At 41.7% G+C, this 18,768-nt stretch overlaps 1 protein-coding gene across 1 annotated transcript in view; it reads right to left on the reverse strand.

Annotated features, from left to right (window-relative positions):
* LAPTM4B (lysosomal protein transmembrane 4 beta) overlaps positions 1–18,768 on the reverse strand; it is a 70,508-nt gene that overhangs the window by 42,064 nt on the left and 9,676 nt on the right. Inside the window, exon 2 of the mRNA XM_056854504.1 lies at positions 1,120–1,231. Coding sequence (XP_056710482.1) covers positions 1,120–1,231 — 112 coding nt within the window. The remainder of the gene's footprint in view (positions 1–1,119; positions 1,232–18,768) is intronic.

Consider the following 18,768-nt stretch of genomic DNA (forward strand, 5'->3'; position numbering starts at 1 on the left):
ATTGTGACTGTATAAGAGCATTTCTGTCCCAATAACACATTTTCTTTTTGTTTACAACAGAATTGGTTTTCTACTGTTCAGCTTCTTTTTTTTCTCACCTCTCAAATCACAATAATTAAAGATTCAGGCATTATGGTTTCATAGGGTATACCAGTTTGCAACTCTTTCTCAAGTACTAGGTATACTTGCAAACTTAATAATAGAAAATGAAGTCACTTATACTACTTTTACATTCCATAAATATGCCAAGTAGTAAAATGTTATTTGTTAACTAAGTTAAAAATGATGCATTTTATGTTGTCCAATCGGTAGGAGACATTTTGCCTTGATAGGACAATAAATACTGGAGTTATTTCAATTTCCCCCCAGATTTCCATTATTTTCAACAACAACAACTACAACGGAAGAAAGCTGTCCTCCTACCCCGTGGCTTCAAAATTTCCAGAAATTTTACATCTCTAGTTGCCCTGACCTGGATAGCAACAGGCTGGCCTGATCTCGTGAGATCTCGGAAGCTAAGCAGGGTTGGCCCTGGTGAGTATTTGGATGGGCAACCTCCAAGGAATATCAGGGTCGTGACGTGGAGGCAGGCAATGGAAAACCACCTCTGGAACGTCTCTTGCCTTGAAAACCCTACAGGGTTGCCATAAGTCAGCTGTGACTTGATGGTGCAAATTTTTTTTTAATCAATTAGTTAACTAGCAAAAGGGCTAACGGGACAACATACCATAGGACTTCTTTGCTGCCTTCCAAATAAAGTTTGGAATTACAGAAGCGTTTGAGCTAAGAACTGCAATGCTATCACAGCACAGACTTGTCCTTTGAAGGCTGGCTTCTAGCACAAACCACTGGTATATAAAACCTTTGCCAATAGACCTTGATTGTCAAGGTTAATCTCTGGGAATTATGACAGGACAGCAAGCTGCAGCCCTCTCTTTAAACCTCACCTTTATCACACACTCCTTTGTTGAAAGATTCTTCCCGGAGTTTTTTTTTTTCTTTTAATGAATTCTAAGTCTGCCCTTCAAAGTGCTGTACTGGCACAATACCAGTTCAATTCAATAGTGATCACATTGTAAATTACTAATGAATGTTTGTAATTAAATGATATGGACTTACTGGCATCATCCATAAATTCAAAGTCGCCCCCTAATTCAGCAGTCGTCAAGTGGTACTGGCCAGGGTCTGTCAGGGCACTCAGCACAATCAGCAATACCACGGAGTTGATGATCTGGAAAGGAAAGTGACATTGTACAAATCCTGATTGTAAGAACATATGAAACACCTTGCTGGATCTGATCAGTGGCCCATCCAGTACAGCATTCTGCTCCACACAGTGGCTAACCAGATACCCTGGAAGGCCAACAAAGAGGGCGCAAAGGCAAAAATCTCCCCCTTACGTTGCCTATCAACACTGGTATTCAGAGGTTTAATGCTTTTAACATGGTAGGTCCCTTTAATCATCTATGCTTGGGCGCCATCACTAGGGGGAGGGACTGAGGCTCAGTGGTAGAGCATCTGCTTGGCATGCAGAAGGTCCTAAATTCAATCCCCAGCATCTCCAGGGACTAGGCAGGTATTGATGTGAAAGACCCCCACCTGAGACCCTGGAAAGCCACTGCCTGTCGGAGTCGACAATACTGACTGATGGACTAAGGGTCTGATTCAGTAGAAGGCAGCTTCATGTGTTCATGTGTACAGTTCTTTGGGGAGGGGCTGTGGCTCAGTGGCAGAGCATCTGCTTGGCATGCAGAAAGTCCCAGGTTCAATCCCAGGCATCTGCAATTGAAGTAACCAGGCAAGTAGGTGATGTGAAAGACCTGTGCCTGAGACCCTGGAGAGCTGCTGCCAGTCAGAGTAGACAATACTGACTTTGATGGACCAAGGGCCTGATTCAGTATAAGGCAGCTTCATGTTTATGTCCACTGGTGGTGAATCCCACAATTTAATCACACATTGAGTAAAGAAGTATTTCCTTTTGTCTTTCCTGCCCATCAACTTTATTGGATGCTCTCAAGTGCTAGCGTTACTGGGGGGAGGGGTTTCTATCTACTTTCTGTACCCGACGCATAATTTTTAAAACCTCTATAATGTCCCCTCCCCTACTTCATCATTTTTTTCTAAACTGAAAAGTCTCAGATTGTTTAGCCTTCAAACTATTCTGAAGTCATGTATGATTAATAATGAACAGAAGAGGATGCAGTCTGATTGTCACACCATTAAAACTGCCTAGATCAGACGATACTTTCCCGTATCAGACTAGATCAGACTTTATTTTCCCTACACCTTAAAGGGAGGCAAGATAGTACTTGTGTACCCACTGGACATCTCCATTTTAGTGTAATGTTTGAATAAACATACATGCATAAATTCCAGCAGGCATAGGCTGGAGCTGTGTGATGAGGTTTACAGATAAAATAGGGAGAACTGACGATGAGCAGTTCTCAAACTTTCTGAATTGGGACCCACTTCTAAACTTACTCTGCCATTTAGAAGCCACCATGGCAGTACTGCAGGCAGGTGGCGGTACGGGTCTGGTGGCATAGGACTATGCAAGTGGGAACCTTCAATAAAATGTTGCAGATTGCTTTCAGCTTACTTGAAGGGTGGCTGCAAAGGTGAGACTGTTCCCAACTTCGCTTCCATCCTTGGGGTCTTCCATCCTTCCATCCTTCGCTGCTAGAACCGTCCCAGCAGATGCTCTTTTTAATCCCAAGAACTGCTGCAAATGTGGGCTCATGGGGACATGAAAGTCCTACTGCCCCCATACCCCCCTTCACTCTGTCTGCATTGGCCACTATGTTCATGCTCCTTCCCCCATTACCCATTGCCCCATTTTTATTTCCCATCCCGTAACACCCATCCAATCTTTCTTCCTTGCTGCTGCATGCCCCACACACATTCTCCATCATCAGTTTTCTCTCCCCCCCCTCCTCTTATTAATGGGCCCTGACAACCCAAAATGCTGCCCAAAGTTGTTTTTCCTCAGCATCATCTGAGCATGCACAGACAACACTTTTACTGTTTGAGGAGTGTTTTTTTTTTTAAAGCCCTGCAACTTCTTCTTAAACTTTTCAGATTTTCAGAAACATGTCTCCTATCTGTACATGGCCTCATTATACAGACTGTTCCCTACTGTGGGCCCAAGTTTGTAATTGCTGGAATCTGACTGGCTTTATGGAGAAGAAAAGTGAAATATATATTTAATAACCCAACTACAAAGTGCAGAAAAGGGTGGAGTCTCGTTTCTGAGGTAAAAGGGTGACATGTACAGGAGGTATACAATTCTCTCCAAACCGCTGCCCTCCTCAGCCACTTTCCCCCCTTGATCTGTATTCTGGTACCAAAAGTGAGCTCAGCTGTTTTGAAAGCCTTTTTTTTTTTTTTAAGTAGCCTTTCTCTTCCTTATACACATACATGACTGGAATGGGTTTGCTGCTATCTCATGTACTCTGGGTCCAATGGCAATAGAGTGTGCACAGCTGATTTGATACTGGGATTTCAACTGGTCCTTGGCCTACGGCCCGTGAGACTCGCAGCCTGGGTGCCTGCGCTCCACAGACGGGCACATTTATGGTTACCTAGCAACGGCTCAGGAAAAGATCTCCTTATCAGCTCATGAACATTATCCTGATTAGTAATCTGTGTGAATGAGGAACGTTTCACAAGAATTGCAATTACGATAATTTTTTTCAGTCATTTAGATTCCTAGAGTTGAATGAACTACAAACAGACATTTTTAATCATCTAAGTGGACCGCATTACTGAGATAGAATAACAGGCTTCTGCTAGAGGTGACTTTTATCTCTGAGCAAAATGATAGTCATTATAACAGGAAGGTGTGTGTGGAGAGAGAGTCTATAGGTTGCTCAGGAGGCCAGTAGCACATACAGCATATGTAGACTGCACAGAAGCATATTTCACAGTGACGGTGCTTTTCTCCCACTGCAAGTTTGGCTCTAAATGTTGAGCTTCGCTTTTCCTTCTATTATGCCAGAGAAAGCAAACGGGTACATTTGCAACTACCATTGCAATGAGGAGTTATTTGTTCTTAGCCTAAAAAGTTTCCAAAACAGTTAAAGTTTACAGAAAGCATATGATGGGGAGGGGGTCTAAAACCCTCTTGCCACAGCCCCCTCTGCTTCATATGTGGGGAGGTAATTGTGAAATCCCTGCATTGTGCAGGGGATTGGACTTGATGACCCTGGTGGTCCCTTCCAACTCTATGATTCTATATGTACATCAGCTCCGTCCTAGCAGCGAACGCAACTCTAAAATCACTGTTGCATGGCCCAAAGGTTTATGTTACTGAAAAAACATTTCTATTAGATCGGGATTTTCTTCCTGATCTTTTAAAATGGACTGAGCTTGACCCTTTTGTGTCTTCTTGGACGAAGACAGGAGGCAAAAGACTTTGAAGTTTACAGATTTCCTATCCAAGTTTCCCCTTGGACCTCCCTTTACTAATGAATAAGATACTCATAGACTTAGAACAAAGGGACCATCTTGAACTATGTGGTGATGCCAAAAGGAAATGTGCACGCTCCTTCTGGGGACAGAGCACCCTAGCTTTTCCAGTGCTTCCAGATTATCTTGAAGTCTTAACCATTCCAACCTTTCAGAGACTTTTATTCTTGGCCAGACATAATGCCTTACCCCTCAATGAATAATCCGGCAGATTCTTAACTTAGAAAACACTCCAGCATTTTATGAACGGGGAGTGTTAGGACACCTTAAAGAGTGTGGCAGAATTGCCCCACTAGCCCATGTCGGGCCTTCTGGGGTGCCTGGCCAACAGCAGCCACACAAGTCTCTACCTGGTGATGCGGTGTTCTTCCAGCCTGCCCAAACCTTGGAGGGGTTTGCTCCCCCTCTTTCAGCACCATTGCCACTAACTGGCCATTTTAGAAACTGCCTGCCAAGTGAACAACAGCTATCCTTCCCTGCTCTAAATCAATCATCCAGCATAATTGCCACACTTTCCTGGATGTCCTGCTGGTAATGCAGATGAAAACAAGCATATGCTAAAAGAATGGGGAGGGGGTACCTACACAGGTACCATTAGGGTCAGCATGTTAATAGATTAAGTGATTAAATATTCTATTTCTCTCACATTTTTATTCCAATGTGGTGTATAGCAGGTTACAGCGTTGGACTTGATGGGTGACCTTGGGCCAGTCATACACTCGTATTCTAGCCTACATTAAAGGGTAGGTGTTGTGAGGAGAAAGTGGAGGAGAGGATGATAATCTAAGCTGATCTGACTCCCAACTCGGGAGAAAATAGGCATATAAATGAAACTCAGGGAGGCATAAATGATTCTACGCTTCCTGATTTCATTTTCACAACACGCTGTGGAGGCAGGTTAGGTGCTGTGTCTGTTTATGTGCATGTGTGTAAGAGAGAGGGGCCCAATGTCACTCAGTGGATGGGAATTTGATTCCAAACCATTATACCTCTCAAGCTCTAAATATTGTCACTCATCTGCCTAGTATTTGACAATCCGATGCTGTCAAATACTCCATGAAACCAAGAATATCACTGTGTAGGTCGCAACATAACTTAGCAAGAGCAGAAGCCAGGCCTGATTGCCCCCAAGCAGTCAGGAGAAGACCTAAGAGCACAGCCAAGCTTCTCCAGCTGACAGACAGCTTTAATTGCAGGTATATCTGCAAACAAGAAAAGTCCCCATGGGAAAAAAGTGGGATAGAAATTCAATCAATCAATACATAAAGATTTGCTGCAACTGGATTTAATTCCTGTTTTAGATTTTGAAAATGTAGGCTGAACCAGATTGCTCCATGATGCAATCCAAATAGAAGAACTATTCCCCTACGAATGTTTGATTATATATTTATTGATGTATTGATGTATACAGCTACTGTTTCTATTATGTAAAAGTTTTTTATTGTTGGTCTGGGACCATATTAAACATTTCGAACTGTTTGGTGAATTGTTTACATTAAGGGAGGAAGGAGAATTAGAAATGATCTGGAGACCTTACCTAATACTTTACTGTAATTTGCATTCACTTAAAAAAAAACCAATTTCATTATTTGACAATAACCATTATACTAGTATTCAAATTAGTTAAGTATCAAACCTACTGATTCTTCAGTAGTTTATTTAAAATTTTAAAAGCATCGCTGGTTATTCTAATTAAAGTTATCCTTGAATTAAAAAAAACTTGATGAAACCTCTTTTGACCACTCATATGACCGACGCCTCCCACTCTAAATGTATGGTCAAAAAGGTGGTTAACATTGTTGTTCTAATTTTGGAGGTGGATAGGATTGCAACTTTTGAAATCCCATTTGGGGATTAAATGGGATTCTGGTTATGCTCCTTAATTGTCCCTTATAAATAGACCAACCAACTCTTGTTTAAGCAGAAGACAGCTAGCTGAGCTTTTAAGACCATTACATCACATTGCATGGTCAAGGTCTAAAAAAGTGATAAAGAAAAGATGATATCCCAAAATCTTGACACTGGATCCATTTTTTTTCAGGATGGAAAAGAAGATTACATGAAAGTGTTAGGCCCTGAACTTTCTCCCAAGACGGTTTAATTAAATAAATATAAGGGAAGTGATGGTCAAGAAAAATCTGCTCATCTTGCCCACCAATGTCTCCTGTGGGTTAGGAAGAAGCCTGGCAGCCTTAAGATCTTAACTACAAACCTTCCAAGATGATGCACCCCCTGGGGGGGGTCAGTTAGGTGGCAGCTGGGAGCAGCACAGCTGTACCGCCTCCACAGAGGCTTCCCTACCATTGCAAAGACAATAAAAGGCATTTTAAAAAGCAAAACATGAAAATGCTCCCATAGAACAATGCAAGGCTACGCCACCAAAAAAGGTGGCGCAACAACACTGCGGCACGAGGGGGTGTTCCCGGTGCGAAAGGGGTTAGGAAGCTGCCTAAAGGCAGCTCCACCCCCAAGAGGCCCCTCCACGTTGATGTGGGCTTTCCCTTCTGGGAATTCCCTGCCAGCATGGCTGGGTTGGCGGAGGGGGCCAGCACAGCTCTGCAGTTCCCCGGCGCCAGTGTGTTTGCCCCGGAGACGGAGTAAGTGCCCAGTATCCCCAGTTAAATGGGCACTTACTCCATCCCCAGGGCAAACACGCTGGCGCCGGGGAGTTGCAGAGCTGTGCTAGCCCCCACCGCCAACACAGCCAGCAGGGAATTTCCAGAAGGGAAAGCCCACATCAACATGGCGGAGCCCCTCTTGGGGGTGGAGCTGCCTTTAGGCAGCTTCCTAACCCCTTTTGCACTGGGAACACCCTGTCGTGCTGCAGTGTTGTTGCACCACCTTTCCCCCCCCCAGTTAAATGGGCACTTACGTCGGCTCCTAATGAGCTTTACCCCCCCTTCAGGATTGCAGCCATAATAAGCTAATTTTGCGCCCGAGGCAAGAATATAAAATTTCACCCCTTATGTTTTCATAGAAGTTATGTTGGTAAAAAGGTAAATACATAAATAACAAAAGTAATAATAACACAAGGTTTATTTTACTCATGATATACTTTTCTAAGCCCTTCGGCTTTGTGTACCTGAGACACGTGCCCCTGTTACAGAACTGCTTCTGAGAGTGGCAATCTGGCATTGTTCTTTGTAACAGCCACAGGTCTAACTCCTTCTGGCACCCAGGAGAGGCAAAGACCAGGGCATTCGCTGCCAGGTCAGGCCACCTGTTGCCATCTCCATCTTTCCCAGAAGGATTTGATACAGCAGTACATTTGCATATGTCCCACAGTAAAGCACGGTGGATTGATTTAATTACCATGCTGTGTGGGTGAAGACGACAGTCCCATTTTAAATCACGCTCTAAATCAATGTTTCTTATTTTTAATCCATATATTTCCAGCTCAATCACGCCTCCTAGTTGACGGCTATAACTATGTTTTAATATACTGTCCGTAACAATAAAAAAAGATAACTGAAACTTAAGAATGTTTAATCTCACAATGGTTCTGGTTGTACTCATAGCTGTAATTGGTACAAAGCAGTATGTCAACTTTGATCCTCCCAGCAGTTCCTCTTATCGGTAAAAGGCTATTAAATCTGTAGCCCAGCCACGGTCTACTTTCACAGCACCACTGGATCTGCCGAATAGTCTTCTGGAAGACATTAGAAAGGCACCTATCCTGACAATCTTCAGGAAGATACATAATATAGAAATGCCACAGAGTCCCCCCTCCAAAGCAGCCAATTTCTTCAGGGGAACTGATCTCTGCAGTCTGGAGATTAGTTGTAATTCTGGGAGAAATCCAGGCCCCACCTGGAGGTTGGCAACCCTATCTGAGCTCCCCCACATCTGCTATTTGTAGTTAAATTACACTGTGGAGTACAGGGAGGAATCTGATTACAGATTCCCAACATCACAAGTATCTTGGCTCTTGGAGCTCTGTGCTGATAAAAATGATCATACATTTTGTTTTAAGGTATTATATACTTATGCCTCAATATCTGTATTGAATCTTTTAATTTCTTTACTGTCAAGGAATAAAACTATAATTTTAAATCAAAATTTTCTTTAAAAATACACCACATGTTCGGTTCTCTCTTCTGCACTCCGTTCTTCTGCAGTACTGTTTTTTAAGAGAGACTTAGCATAACTGAAATGTAGCATGATTTTTTTAAAAGAAAAACAGAAAACAAAAGACCCTGTATAATATAAATTAAAACAGCTAGGTTTTTTTAAATTAAGAAGTGATTTTTTAATCCATCTTGAAGTAAAGTACTTCCAAGCATGTTCTAAACTATTGTAGAAAGTACCCATCTTGACCTTGATAGCCAAGATCTCGTCAGATCTCAGAAGCTAAGGAGGGTCTGCCCTGGTTGGTTTTTGGATGGGCAACCTCCAAGGAACACCAGGGTCATGACATGGTGGCAGGTAATGGCAAACCACCTCTGAATGTCTCTTGCCTTGAAAGCCCTAAAGGATTGTGAAGCAGATCAATTGCTGTGATAAGTGGCTAAATTTCTAGATCTTGTATTTCACTAAAAATTACTTTCTTATTTAATTAGCCACCTCAAGCAATGACACAACTTTGATTTCTCAAAAAATCATTTTTATTGTAAGAGATTCAATAATACTAATAAAAAGTGAAGATTACATGAGAAAATTTAACAGATTCTAATAAAATAACACAGATCTGAAATACAGTAAAAAATTACAATGAAAAAATGCAGTAAAGTTACATACCCTTCAATGTGCCATGCCAGGGATAATTCTCAGACAGACAGCATGCAAGCCTGCCTAGCCAAGAACATCCAACCTCTCACAATCTCAAGCCCTTTTATATACGTTTGGCTATGAGAACCAATGAGAATCAACAAGAAATTGTTATGAAATTCTTGTCAGATTCCCAGACATCAAAAATGTATTAAAAGAGAAAACATCCCTTTAACGAACAGACAGATGTCATAGGAATAACACACAAACATATTTCCTTTCTCAAAATATATTTATATTCTCACACTTTCATCTTCAAGGCTTATTAACCACAAAAAACAATAACCTTGACAAGCCATCCAATGTCTGCCCTTGTTTTGTGGTTTCAGTGGTTTAACATCCTGTTTCACAAACAACTTGTTTTTCTCAAGTGTCTGTCTCTATTTGCAGGCTTAAATGTTAACTTGGATTTTAGATCAATGCTGTAGGTTGTCGATAATCCATACCTGTAACCATAAATGTATTGACAACCACAACAGTCGCCATAAGTCAGCCGTGACTTGACAGCACACAAAAAGTACCTATTCTCCAGATGTTGAACCACCACTGTGATTCTTAAAACAAACAATGAAAGCCTACATATAACAAAGATTAAAACAACTTCAAATGAATGGAAAACCTTTATCTACTGGAAGGTGCATCCAGATAATTCAATCTTACATCATTGTTGAAATGCTAATAACGTAGAAGCCTTCCTGACCTCCACCACACAGGAGCCTCCACTGAAAATGCTCTGGAATTGACAGGTTCAGATTTAGTCCACCAGCATGATGGCGCTCTACCAGGTCAATCCTAAATGGTGTTACATCCAAGTCCACTGAACTCAACGTGCTTAGAAGGGAGTAACTCTGCTTAGGATTGCAGTAGCCCATGGTCTAATAAGTGAAGCTGTCTCGGAGGAGAATATAATCATAGCTGTGTATTGGGAGAGGTGGTCCTGACTGCAGTACACACAAATACACAACGTCACCTGGTGAAGGAGAGCTAACTGCAGGTGCCTTATACTGGTCTGAGAACCTTGACTGATGGGGGTTCAAAAAATAATTCTGCATTTGACTGGGAGAGTGGCAGTTAGATGTTGGCAGCTAAAGTAGAACAAGTAGAGTGGTGTAGGATCAAGGAGGATCCTGAGAGAGGGAAGTGAAACTGGTAGTCCTTCCCTGAGGGAAACAGGTCTAAAGCAAAGGGAGTGACCCCTATCAAGTGTTAAAGAAGGGAAATTGGAACCTGTTCCTGCCTCCACAGGTGTTTGTAACTGTTGAGAGAGATTACTGGGCTGTCACTCAGATAAGCAGACATAAGCCTATTTGACACAAAATTTCTGAAGTCTGTCCATAGAATAAAACAGCTACATTCTTGGGACAAAACTATCTAGTGTATATATTTATTAAAAACTATCTAGTGTATATATTTATTCAAAGTTTCCTTCATTCTTGTTGCCTTTTCACCCACCAAGTTTAAACTTGAAATCTTCCTAACAGTCTGTCTTGACCATTTCCCCGTTAAGAGTAAAATAAACTGTTTATAAACTGAGAGCCAGCATGGTGTAGTGGTTAAGAGTGATGGTTTTGTAGGCCTGAGCTAAGGGTTAATGAAAATAATGAGAGCAGCTTTCTGAAGTAGATAAAAGGAGCTGTCGCTTCATGGACTTCTGATGCGGTTGTAGGAGACAAGAGATAAAAAGTGTATCCGTTCTCCCTGTGCCTTGCTCTGAGCACCGATTGTTCTATTAGCCTGCTGATGAAGCCGTTGCCTCGGCCAAGGCCAGAGTAAGAGGCATTACTTCATTAGCACAGTAAATTGCCCACCCTAAAGGCAGAATCACCTCCATTTTCGGATCATGGGTTGCATGGAGAGATATGATGTGGGCTTAACATGACCTTGTGTGTCTAAGGTGGGGAAAGAATGATGTAAAGAGGAGGAGAACATGACGTTTGTAATTATTGACATCTTGGCAAGTATATAATCTTATGTTGGACTAAAAGTGGTTGCTTCTGCCTTTGGACTAAAGCCTGTTATTCAGCTGAATAATAAATCTGTAAACTTTCTCCTGCCTTGGTGGTTTTTACTGGGCTATACAGACACCAAGGGACGAACCTGTTGATTGCAAAACTGTCACCAGTCAACAGTTTGGAGTGGTGGACTCTGATCTGGAGAACCGGGTTTGATTCCCCACTCCTCCACATGAGCGGCAGCCGCTAATCTGGTGAACTGGATTTGTTTCCCCACTCCTATGCATTAAGCCAGCTGGGTGACCTTGGGCTAGTCACACTCTCTCAACCCCACCTACCTCACAGGGTGTCTGTTGCGGGGAGGGGAAGGGAAGGAGATTGTAAGCCGGTTTGATTCTTCCTTAAGTTGTAGAGAAAGTCGCTATATAAAAACCAGCTCTTCTTCTTCTTCATGAGTTGAGAATTCATATAAGCCTCTCATGTGACATAGTCAGACTTATGCTAAGGGTTTTTCAGTTCCTCAGCTTCCCAGGCTGGGTCAGAATACATGTCTATACATTTTATACATCTGGGGGGAATGGAGAACAGTATTACACCCTAAGCAGAGTTATATCCTTCAAGATCCTCTGACACGGGTAGGGAGTATAGCATTTGGAGAAGGATGGGGGAAGACTGCAGTGCTGCCTGTATGCCAGCATGTCCAAACAAAATATCTACAAGTGTTTTTTTCTGCCTCAGCAGCGCTGGCTATCAGCATAAGAGGGCAAATAATGTATCTGCCATACTCACAATTCCACTCTGCAATACGGCCTGCCAGAGTGGGCAAATAAAATGTGTGCCATGATTCCTAGTAAATATGCCACCAGAACAAAACAAAGTAGTAAGCAAATCCGAATGCCTGCTTACAATCCCCCCACAGAATGTAATTGATGTAAAAACCACTCTGGAAAGATCTGCTGTCATTGCAGTCCTCTTTAGTAGCATAATCTCTGTAATTCTGCTGACTGATAAACATCCCTCGCACTTCCACATCTTCCAAGGCACTTTCTTGCTTCTCCATCTGACTGCCCTGAATGGATAAGCCAGACATAATAGCCAGATCCAAAGATGTTTATTACTGTCAATTTTTCAGTTTGAATTAGTTATAACAATGACACGAAAGAATGGTCACTTTGGTTTGGGTCTTGGATCAGTTAATATCTGAATGCACATCCCTGGAAGAATTCCCCCAGCTGCTGATAGAGCAGCAGCGCAATATATGTGCCTCCAGCCATCTCTCTCGAAAATTTCTTGGCAGCTGGGCACGTTGTTTATGGAGCTTTCCCCCTACCATTAGTTGGAGTCCACCTTAATGTTTTTAAGTGCCAAGTAAACATAGCTATTCACCCAGGCATTTAATTCTGTATAAATTATGCAGTTGTCTGACTGATTCTGTTGTGGTTTTCCTGTTGACTGTGCTCTATTACAGTTCTGATATTGTTGGCAGCGTTACTTGGGTTGGAAGGTGGGATAAAAACGTTTTAAATAAAAATAAATACAAAGCTTAGCCATTCTTTCAGTTTCTTTCACCTCATCTTAGCAGCCTACCAGTTGCTAAAGTTTCTGGCAAACTATGGCTTTGGTATCTAAAGGTAACGGTCCCCTGTGCAAGCACCAGGTCATTCCTCACCCATGGGGTGACGTCACATCCCGACGTTTACTAGGCAGACTTTATTTACAGGGCGGTTTGCCATTGCCTTCCCCAGTTGTCTACACTTTACCCCCAGCAAGCTGGGTACTCATTTTACCAACCTCGGAAGGATGGAAGGCTGAGTCAACCTTGAGCCGGCTGAAACCAACTTCTGTCAGGATCGAACTCAGTTCGTGAGCAGAGCTTGGATTGCAGTACTGCACCTTACCACTCTGCACTATGGGGTATCTAGACATTAAAAAAAAAAAAACTCTAGTGTCTATGGAAAGTTCTACTATTACCAGAAGGATATGCTGCATTTGCTTTATTAAAAAGGCACTAATTAGTATGAAAAATACTGTCTGTGTTTATTATTAATTAAGAACACCAGTCTTCATTCATATTTTAGCAAGTATCAAGATGGTGCTGTTCATATTTCTTGCTATTTTAAGAAAATAAGTGCTGTCTTGGCTGAATCAATACAAATGGTCCATCTAGACCAAAGCTTCTTAAACTGTGGGTCGCAACCCCATATAGGGTCACGTAACTAAATGTGGGGGTCGTGAATTTTTTTGGGAGAAGTTGGATATATCAGCCAGTAGCAAGATTCCGAGGGAAGGCTCACTAGGATCTCAGTTGGTGGTCATTAGAAAGTGTATGACTTGAGAAGCTTATGCCATTTTCCTGATTTGATTAGGGGATAGAACTAAAGGGCATATCCCCCAAAGAGACCTCCTGGCACACCCCATTTGAGAGAGATTTGGAAAACATTCTTGCAGGACTTTGTGGCACAGCTTTGAAACCTCAAAGGACAAAAAGGATGTGGGCAGAATTGAGAGGGTGAAGAGGAGAATGACAAGGATAATTGGAGGCCTGAAGACCAAGCCCTATGAGGAAAGGCTGAGGGAATTGGGAATGTTTAGTCTGGAGAAGAGGAGGTTGAGAGGGGGACATGATTACTCTCTTTAAGTATTTGAAGGGCTGTCACTTAGAGGAGGGCAGGGAGCTGTTCCTGTTAGGATAGGACTCACAATGATGGGTTTAAATTGTGGGTGGAAAGGTACCGGCTGGATATTACAAAAAATACAATTTTTTTTTTACAATAAGTTGTTTGACAGTGGAATCAGCTTCCTAGGGAGGTGGTGAGCTCCCTCTCACTGGCAGTCTTTAAGCAAAGGCTGGACATACACTTGTCAGGGATGCTGTAGACTGATCCTGCATTAAGCAGGGGGTTGGACTAGATGGCCTGTATAGCCCCTTCCAACTCTATGATTCTAAGACAAAGAGCAAAGCTTAGTCATTTTATTTTATTACAGCCAAAGGCCAAGATAAAATATAAAATATACATCCAATGATAATTGTATAATTTTATCATAGGATTTATCATAGAATTTTATCATAGCAAAGCTTAGTGTTCAGTACCCATTTGTTTTCAACAGACACTGCTAAAATGGTGGCCTTTTGTTTGTCTGAGTATGTACCTGTTACATCAAATGGTTTCTTGTCTCACAACAGCAAGAAACACAAAGTTGGTTTGGGCTGAGCAGCAGCAAGTAGAGGCTAATTGTTACTGCTAAAATTTAAATGCACCCACTTAGCTTGATGCTGTCAAAGATACACTGACAAGATGGTTCTTGGTAGCTATGAGGCTATCCAAGCATCCACCCATCTTTGCCAATTAATTTTTATTAAAAGAAATAGCCAGGATGGCAGGTAGCATGGTGGTGCTAAATCCACTAATACCCTAAAGTTGTGACTGACTTGTTAATTTTTATCAGGCTCTTATCTGGCTCCAACGCAGTCTGTGGAACTGGCACATTGTGACTTATTGAAATTATGGTCCCCTTCAAAATATAAGCACGCTGGAAAGCTTATATCCACTTTTATGATTCTTAAGAAACTCGTGCAAAATGAGCCAGAAAGGAAGTTGGACCAGTATCTCAAACCCTCTTCCCTCTGATTCAAACAAACAGGCAGATTAAGACTACCTTAGCTGTAAGTGAAGGCTGCTCATAATAATGTGCTGGTTTATACAGAGAAATGTCAAGAGGGAGGAAATAACTCAACCTTGATTATATCACTTCTTTCCATTCAACACTAGACCAACTGTGGCATAACATATTGCACTTAATGACATTGAGAGAACAGCCTAACTAACTGGTTCACCCAGATCCAGAACAAAAGCCCGCCAGCTTTTCCTTCGTATCCTTGGAAGACAACATGAGGATGTTAAAATCCTATGAATGGTAGTGAAGCTCTTCTTCAAGAACCTCAAATAAATGTTTAAGGTTAAATAAATAAAGGTTGCAGGTTCAATCCTCAGCATTTCTAGTAGACTGGAAAAAGAAAGCCCAAGCTCTCAGAGAGACAGTATGAAATTAAGAGGGTAAAAGGCATGAGGCAGTTTCATACTTTCCTAAAAATCACACCCACCATCAGCAAAACATTCAAAAGGCCAAATTACAAATCTGTAAATCAAACACAGAAAAAGTGATACTTCTAACAGATGTGGAAGTAGAGCAATAAATGCTTAAAATATATGGGGCTGGAGCCTGTGGTAAATCATTACCAATGTGTAAGACCAGGAATGTGAAGTGGAGGTTGTCAATTGCAAACGACTGAACGTCTTTGTAGAGGCACCTGGTTGGCCACTGTGTGAACAGACTGCTGGACTTGATGGGCCTTGGTCTGATCCAGCATGGCTTTTCTAATGTTCTTATGTCTCATGCCTTGAAAACCCTAAGGTTGCCATAAGTCAGGTGTGACGGCAAAAAAAAAAAAAAAAGCATCACTTATGTGATGAAATGCAACAGAACAAGAAGGGTTTATTCTGCTGAAAGATATGCTTTGCCTCAGTTGAAAGCTAGTTGACTGGGGTACTCATACTGTAACATTATCATTGGCCATAACATCGTCACTTAACAAGCTTAGATGACCAAAGCATTCCTATAGACAAGAAGATAATCAACCATGTGGCTACTGATCAGAAAATTATTAAAGACAAACACTATGCTAAATTTCCAGTATACCATGGTAAAGCAATAAAAGCAGCTTAGATTTTACAGGAATTCCAAATAATTTATTGAGTTCTTTCTTTAACATTTGCTACTAATTTAGCAAAGCTACTGTTGTACACCTACACCTTGGTTGCTACTCAACCAACATTCTGTCTTGTATGCAGTTTCACACAGTTGCTCATCAATCTATTTAATCCCTATATTCTCATAAAGATTTAATTCTATCAAATATCTGGCAAGACTTCTGTCACCCAAGAAGATACATTCAAAGTGACAGACTCTCAGCCATCTTCTTCCATACTTCTAGGGCTGCATTTCAAATCAAATCTGTCAGGGATATTCTTTAAAAACAACATGTCAAGTAAATCATTATTTTCTTCAAAAGTATATTGTACCTTTAAAGAGGGATAGCAAAAAAAATTTACACATCATAAACATACTCTAATCAATTTCTCTTGCAATAACCTCCATCATAAATCTGATGAGGGAATATCATTCTTAATCAGGCCAGTCTTCTGACTAATTTCATTAAAAAATCCCACATTTAAACAACTCTTCATCTAAATCTGCTCCCAAGTCCTGCGAGGGCTCACGTTTCAAGACATGGCCCCAGGGCACTGATACAATGATGCAGCCATCTTGCTGAAGCTAAGCAGGTTTGGGTCTGGCCAGTACTTGGATTGGACAGTCCCGAAATCAACTAGCTTTTTGGGCTGGTGAAAAAGGGAGGAGACGATCCCTATTGGGACAAAAGGTATGTGAGGTGGGGGCAGTAACACAAAGGGGAATTCATTGAGATGGAGTAAAAATCTGGCTGGATCCAACCATGGAAGACAGATAGGATATGAATATAATTGAACAAGTAAAATGTTAGCAACATACTCTGCTTCCTACAACTAAATCATAACGCATTTATATCAATAAGTATGCTGACTCATAATTCCTGGTATAGAAAATCCTAGTGCTTAGTTTCTGAAGGGAAAGGTGCCAGGCCCCTAGCCTGCCTGGAAGTAATCACTTAGTAAGAACAATGCTGTATTCTAGGACAATAGTATGGAATACAGAATCACACACTACTACAAATACAAAAAAACAAACTGTACCATAGGAATATAGGCAAAAGCAACATGTCTTAACAGCTACACAGATGAAAATCAACATTGTGTGTGGCTGAAAAGTTCATTCCCAAAGTTGGTAAACGTGAAAGCTTGTCCCGTTCAAAACAATCGAAGGCGGCGATTAATGGGCATGCACAATGCAGCGGCTGCAGGAGTGAAGTTGGTCATGCGCAGTAGAAAGATTGAAGGTAAGTGACTGCTGGAAGAAATAGTTCATGTGCAGTAGGCAAGCTCCGTGGGGAAGAATTAGCGCAACTTTCAAATGTTATAATAATTAGCTGCATAGAAATTCAAACTGTAGCTTTGGTACAGAAGACGAGGTGAACAGAACATGGTCTCTAGATTATTAACCATGTTTCTCTGGAGGGCTTCATCAGCTAATAGTAGAATAATAAAGACAGTCAATGCAGCATTTAGAAGACCCGCAGATTCAGTGGGGAGTGAAATGCTAGGAATAACTAATAGCTGTTCCCATCCTTTTGAGTGTAGCACATGGCCCAAAGATGAGTCCCAGCATTCAGAACAGGTTCCGGGGCTGAGACCAGGCACAGATTTAAACCATTTACGATCCCAATAAATCAGATTTGAATATGAGGCCCCTTCCTGCCCTACATATTACAAAATTCTGAAATAAAGGTTTGGGACACCATTCAAAACTGCACATCTGATACTGCCAATTTTCACATCATGTTTGAAGTGGAATTTCTCATCTTCAGTCTACAAAAGACAAGAGGAGAAAGTCACTGTCTGAATTGGGACTTAAGGCAGATTTATTACTGGTTTGTTAAAAAGAGCAGCATCACAGAGCAGCAGAGAGCAAAGTGAATGAAAAAATCAATGAGTTAGAACAGCCTTTGCAAGCACACGGGTTAATAGTATTGTTCCGCTCTATTACCAATGAAAAAGGAATCTCAAACACCTAAAGCTTCCAGCCATGAGGAAATACACTACACAAAGTCAAGAACTGTGTGCTTAATGCTGGCAATCAACCCTAATTCATTATCCTAAACAGGAGAGTGTTTCTTCCCAAGCACAGTGAAAAGGGGTTAATAAGGGAAAGCCCTCATAATGTGAACCCTAAGCCTGTTCTGCTTTTACACTGGGAGTAATCTTAGGCAGGTCTACTCAGAAGTAAATCCAATTTTGTCAGCAGAGCTTACATACAGGAAGAAATTCTTATTATTTCTAATTAAATTAGAAATAATTAAGCATCTATTTAAATGACAACGTGTTTTCCTTCACACTTAAGATAAATTCTAGGACATGCTCTGTGTATGCAAGGAAGGAACAGTTCCTGAATTGCTGGACAGCTCCGTTTGGAACAGACTTCTGTTATAGGGGAAAAAACTTTCTGGGTGGGCCCAGATTATGAGGGGTATGGCAAAGGCAAGCAGATTGACACAGAGAGGAATTCCTAGGGTGTCTGTGACTGTCCACAGTGGTCACTGAATGCCTACAGCACATGTGCCCAAGTCATACCTTCCAAGCCATGTATTGCTTCCTGGCATTTCAAGACATTGAACCGGGGCGGAGGAAGGGGAGGAGAGCAACAGTTGTGTGATCTGAAGACACAACAGGGCTTTAACCATCCCTTTGCTAGCTGTAGGCCAAGAATGAAAAGGAAATTGCAGTGCCATCTGTGGGGTGTCAAATGGCAGAATTCATGCCAAGCAGAGAAAGGGTGGAATGGAGCACACCACGGCGTGCACGGAAGAGCAAGGGCCACGGCTGGGGGAGAGAAAATGACAGCCTTGAGAGCTATGTGGGAGTATCAGTTG

The sequence above is a fragment of the Euleptes europaea genome, chromosome 8, assembly GCF_029931775.1.
Source record: "Euleptes europaea isolate rEulEur1 chromosome 8, rEulEur1.hap1, whole genome shotgun sequence".
NCBI lineage: Eukaryota > Metazoa > Chordata > Lepidosauria > Squamata > Sphaerodactylidae > Euleptes > Euleptes europaea.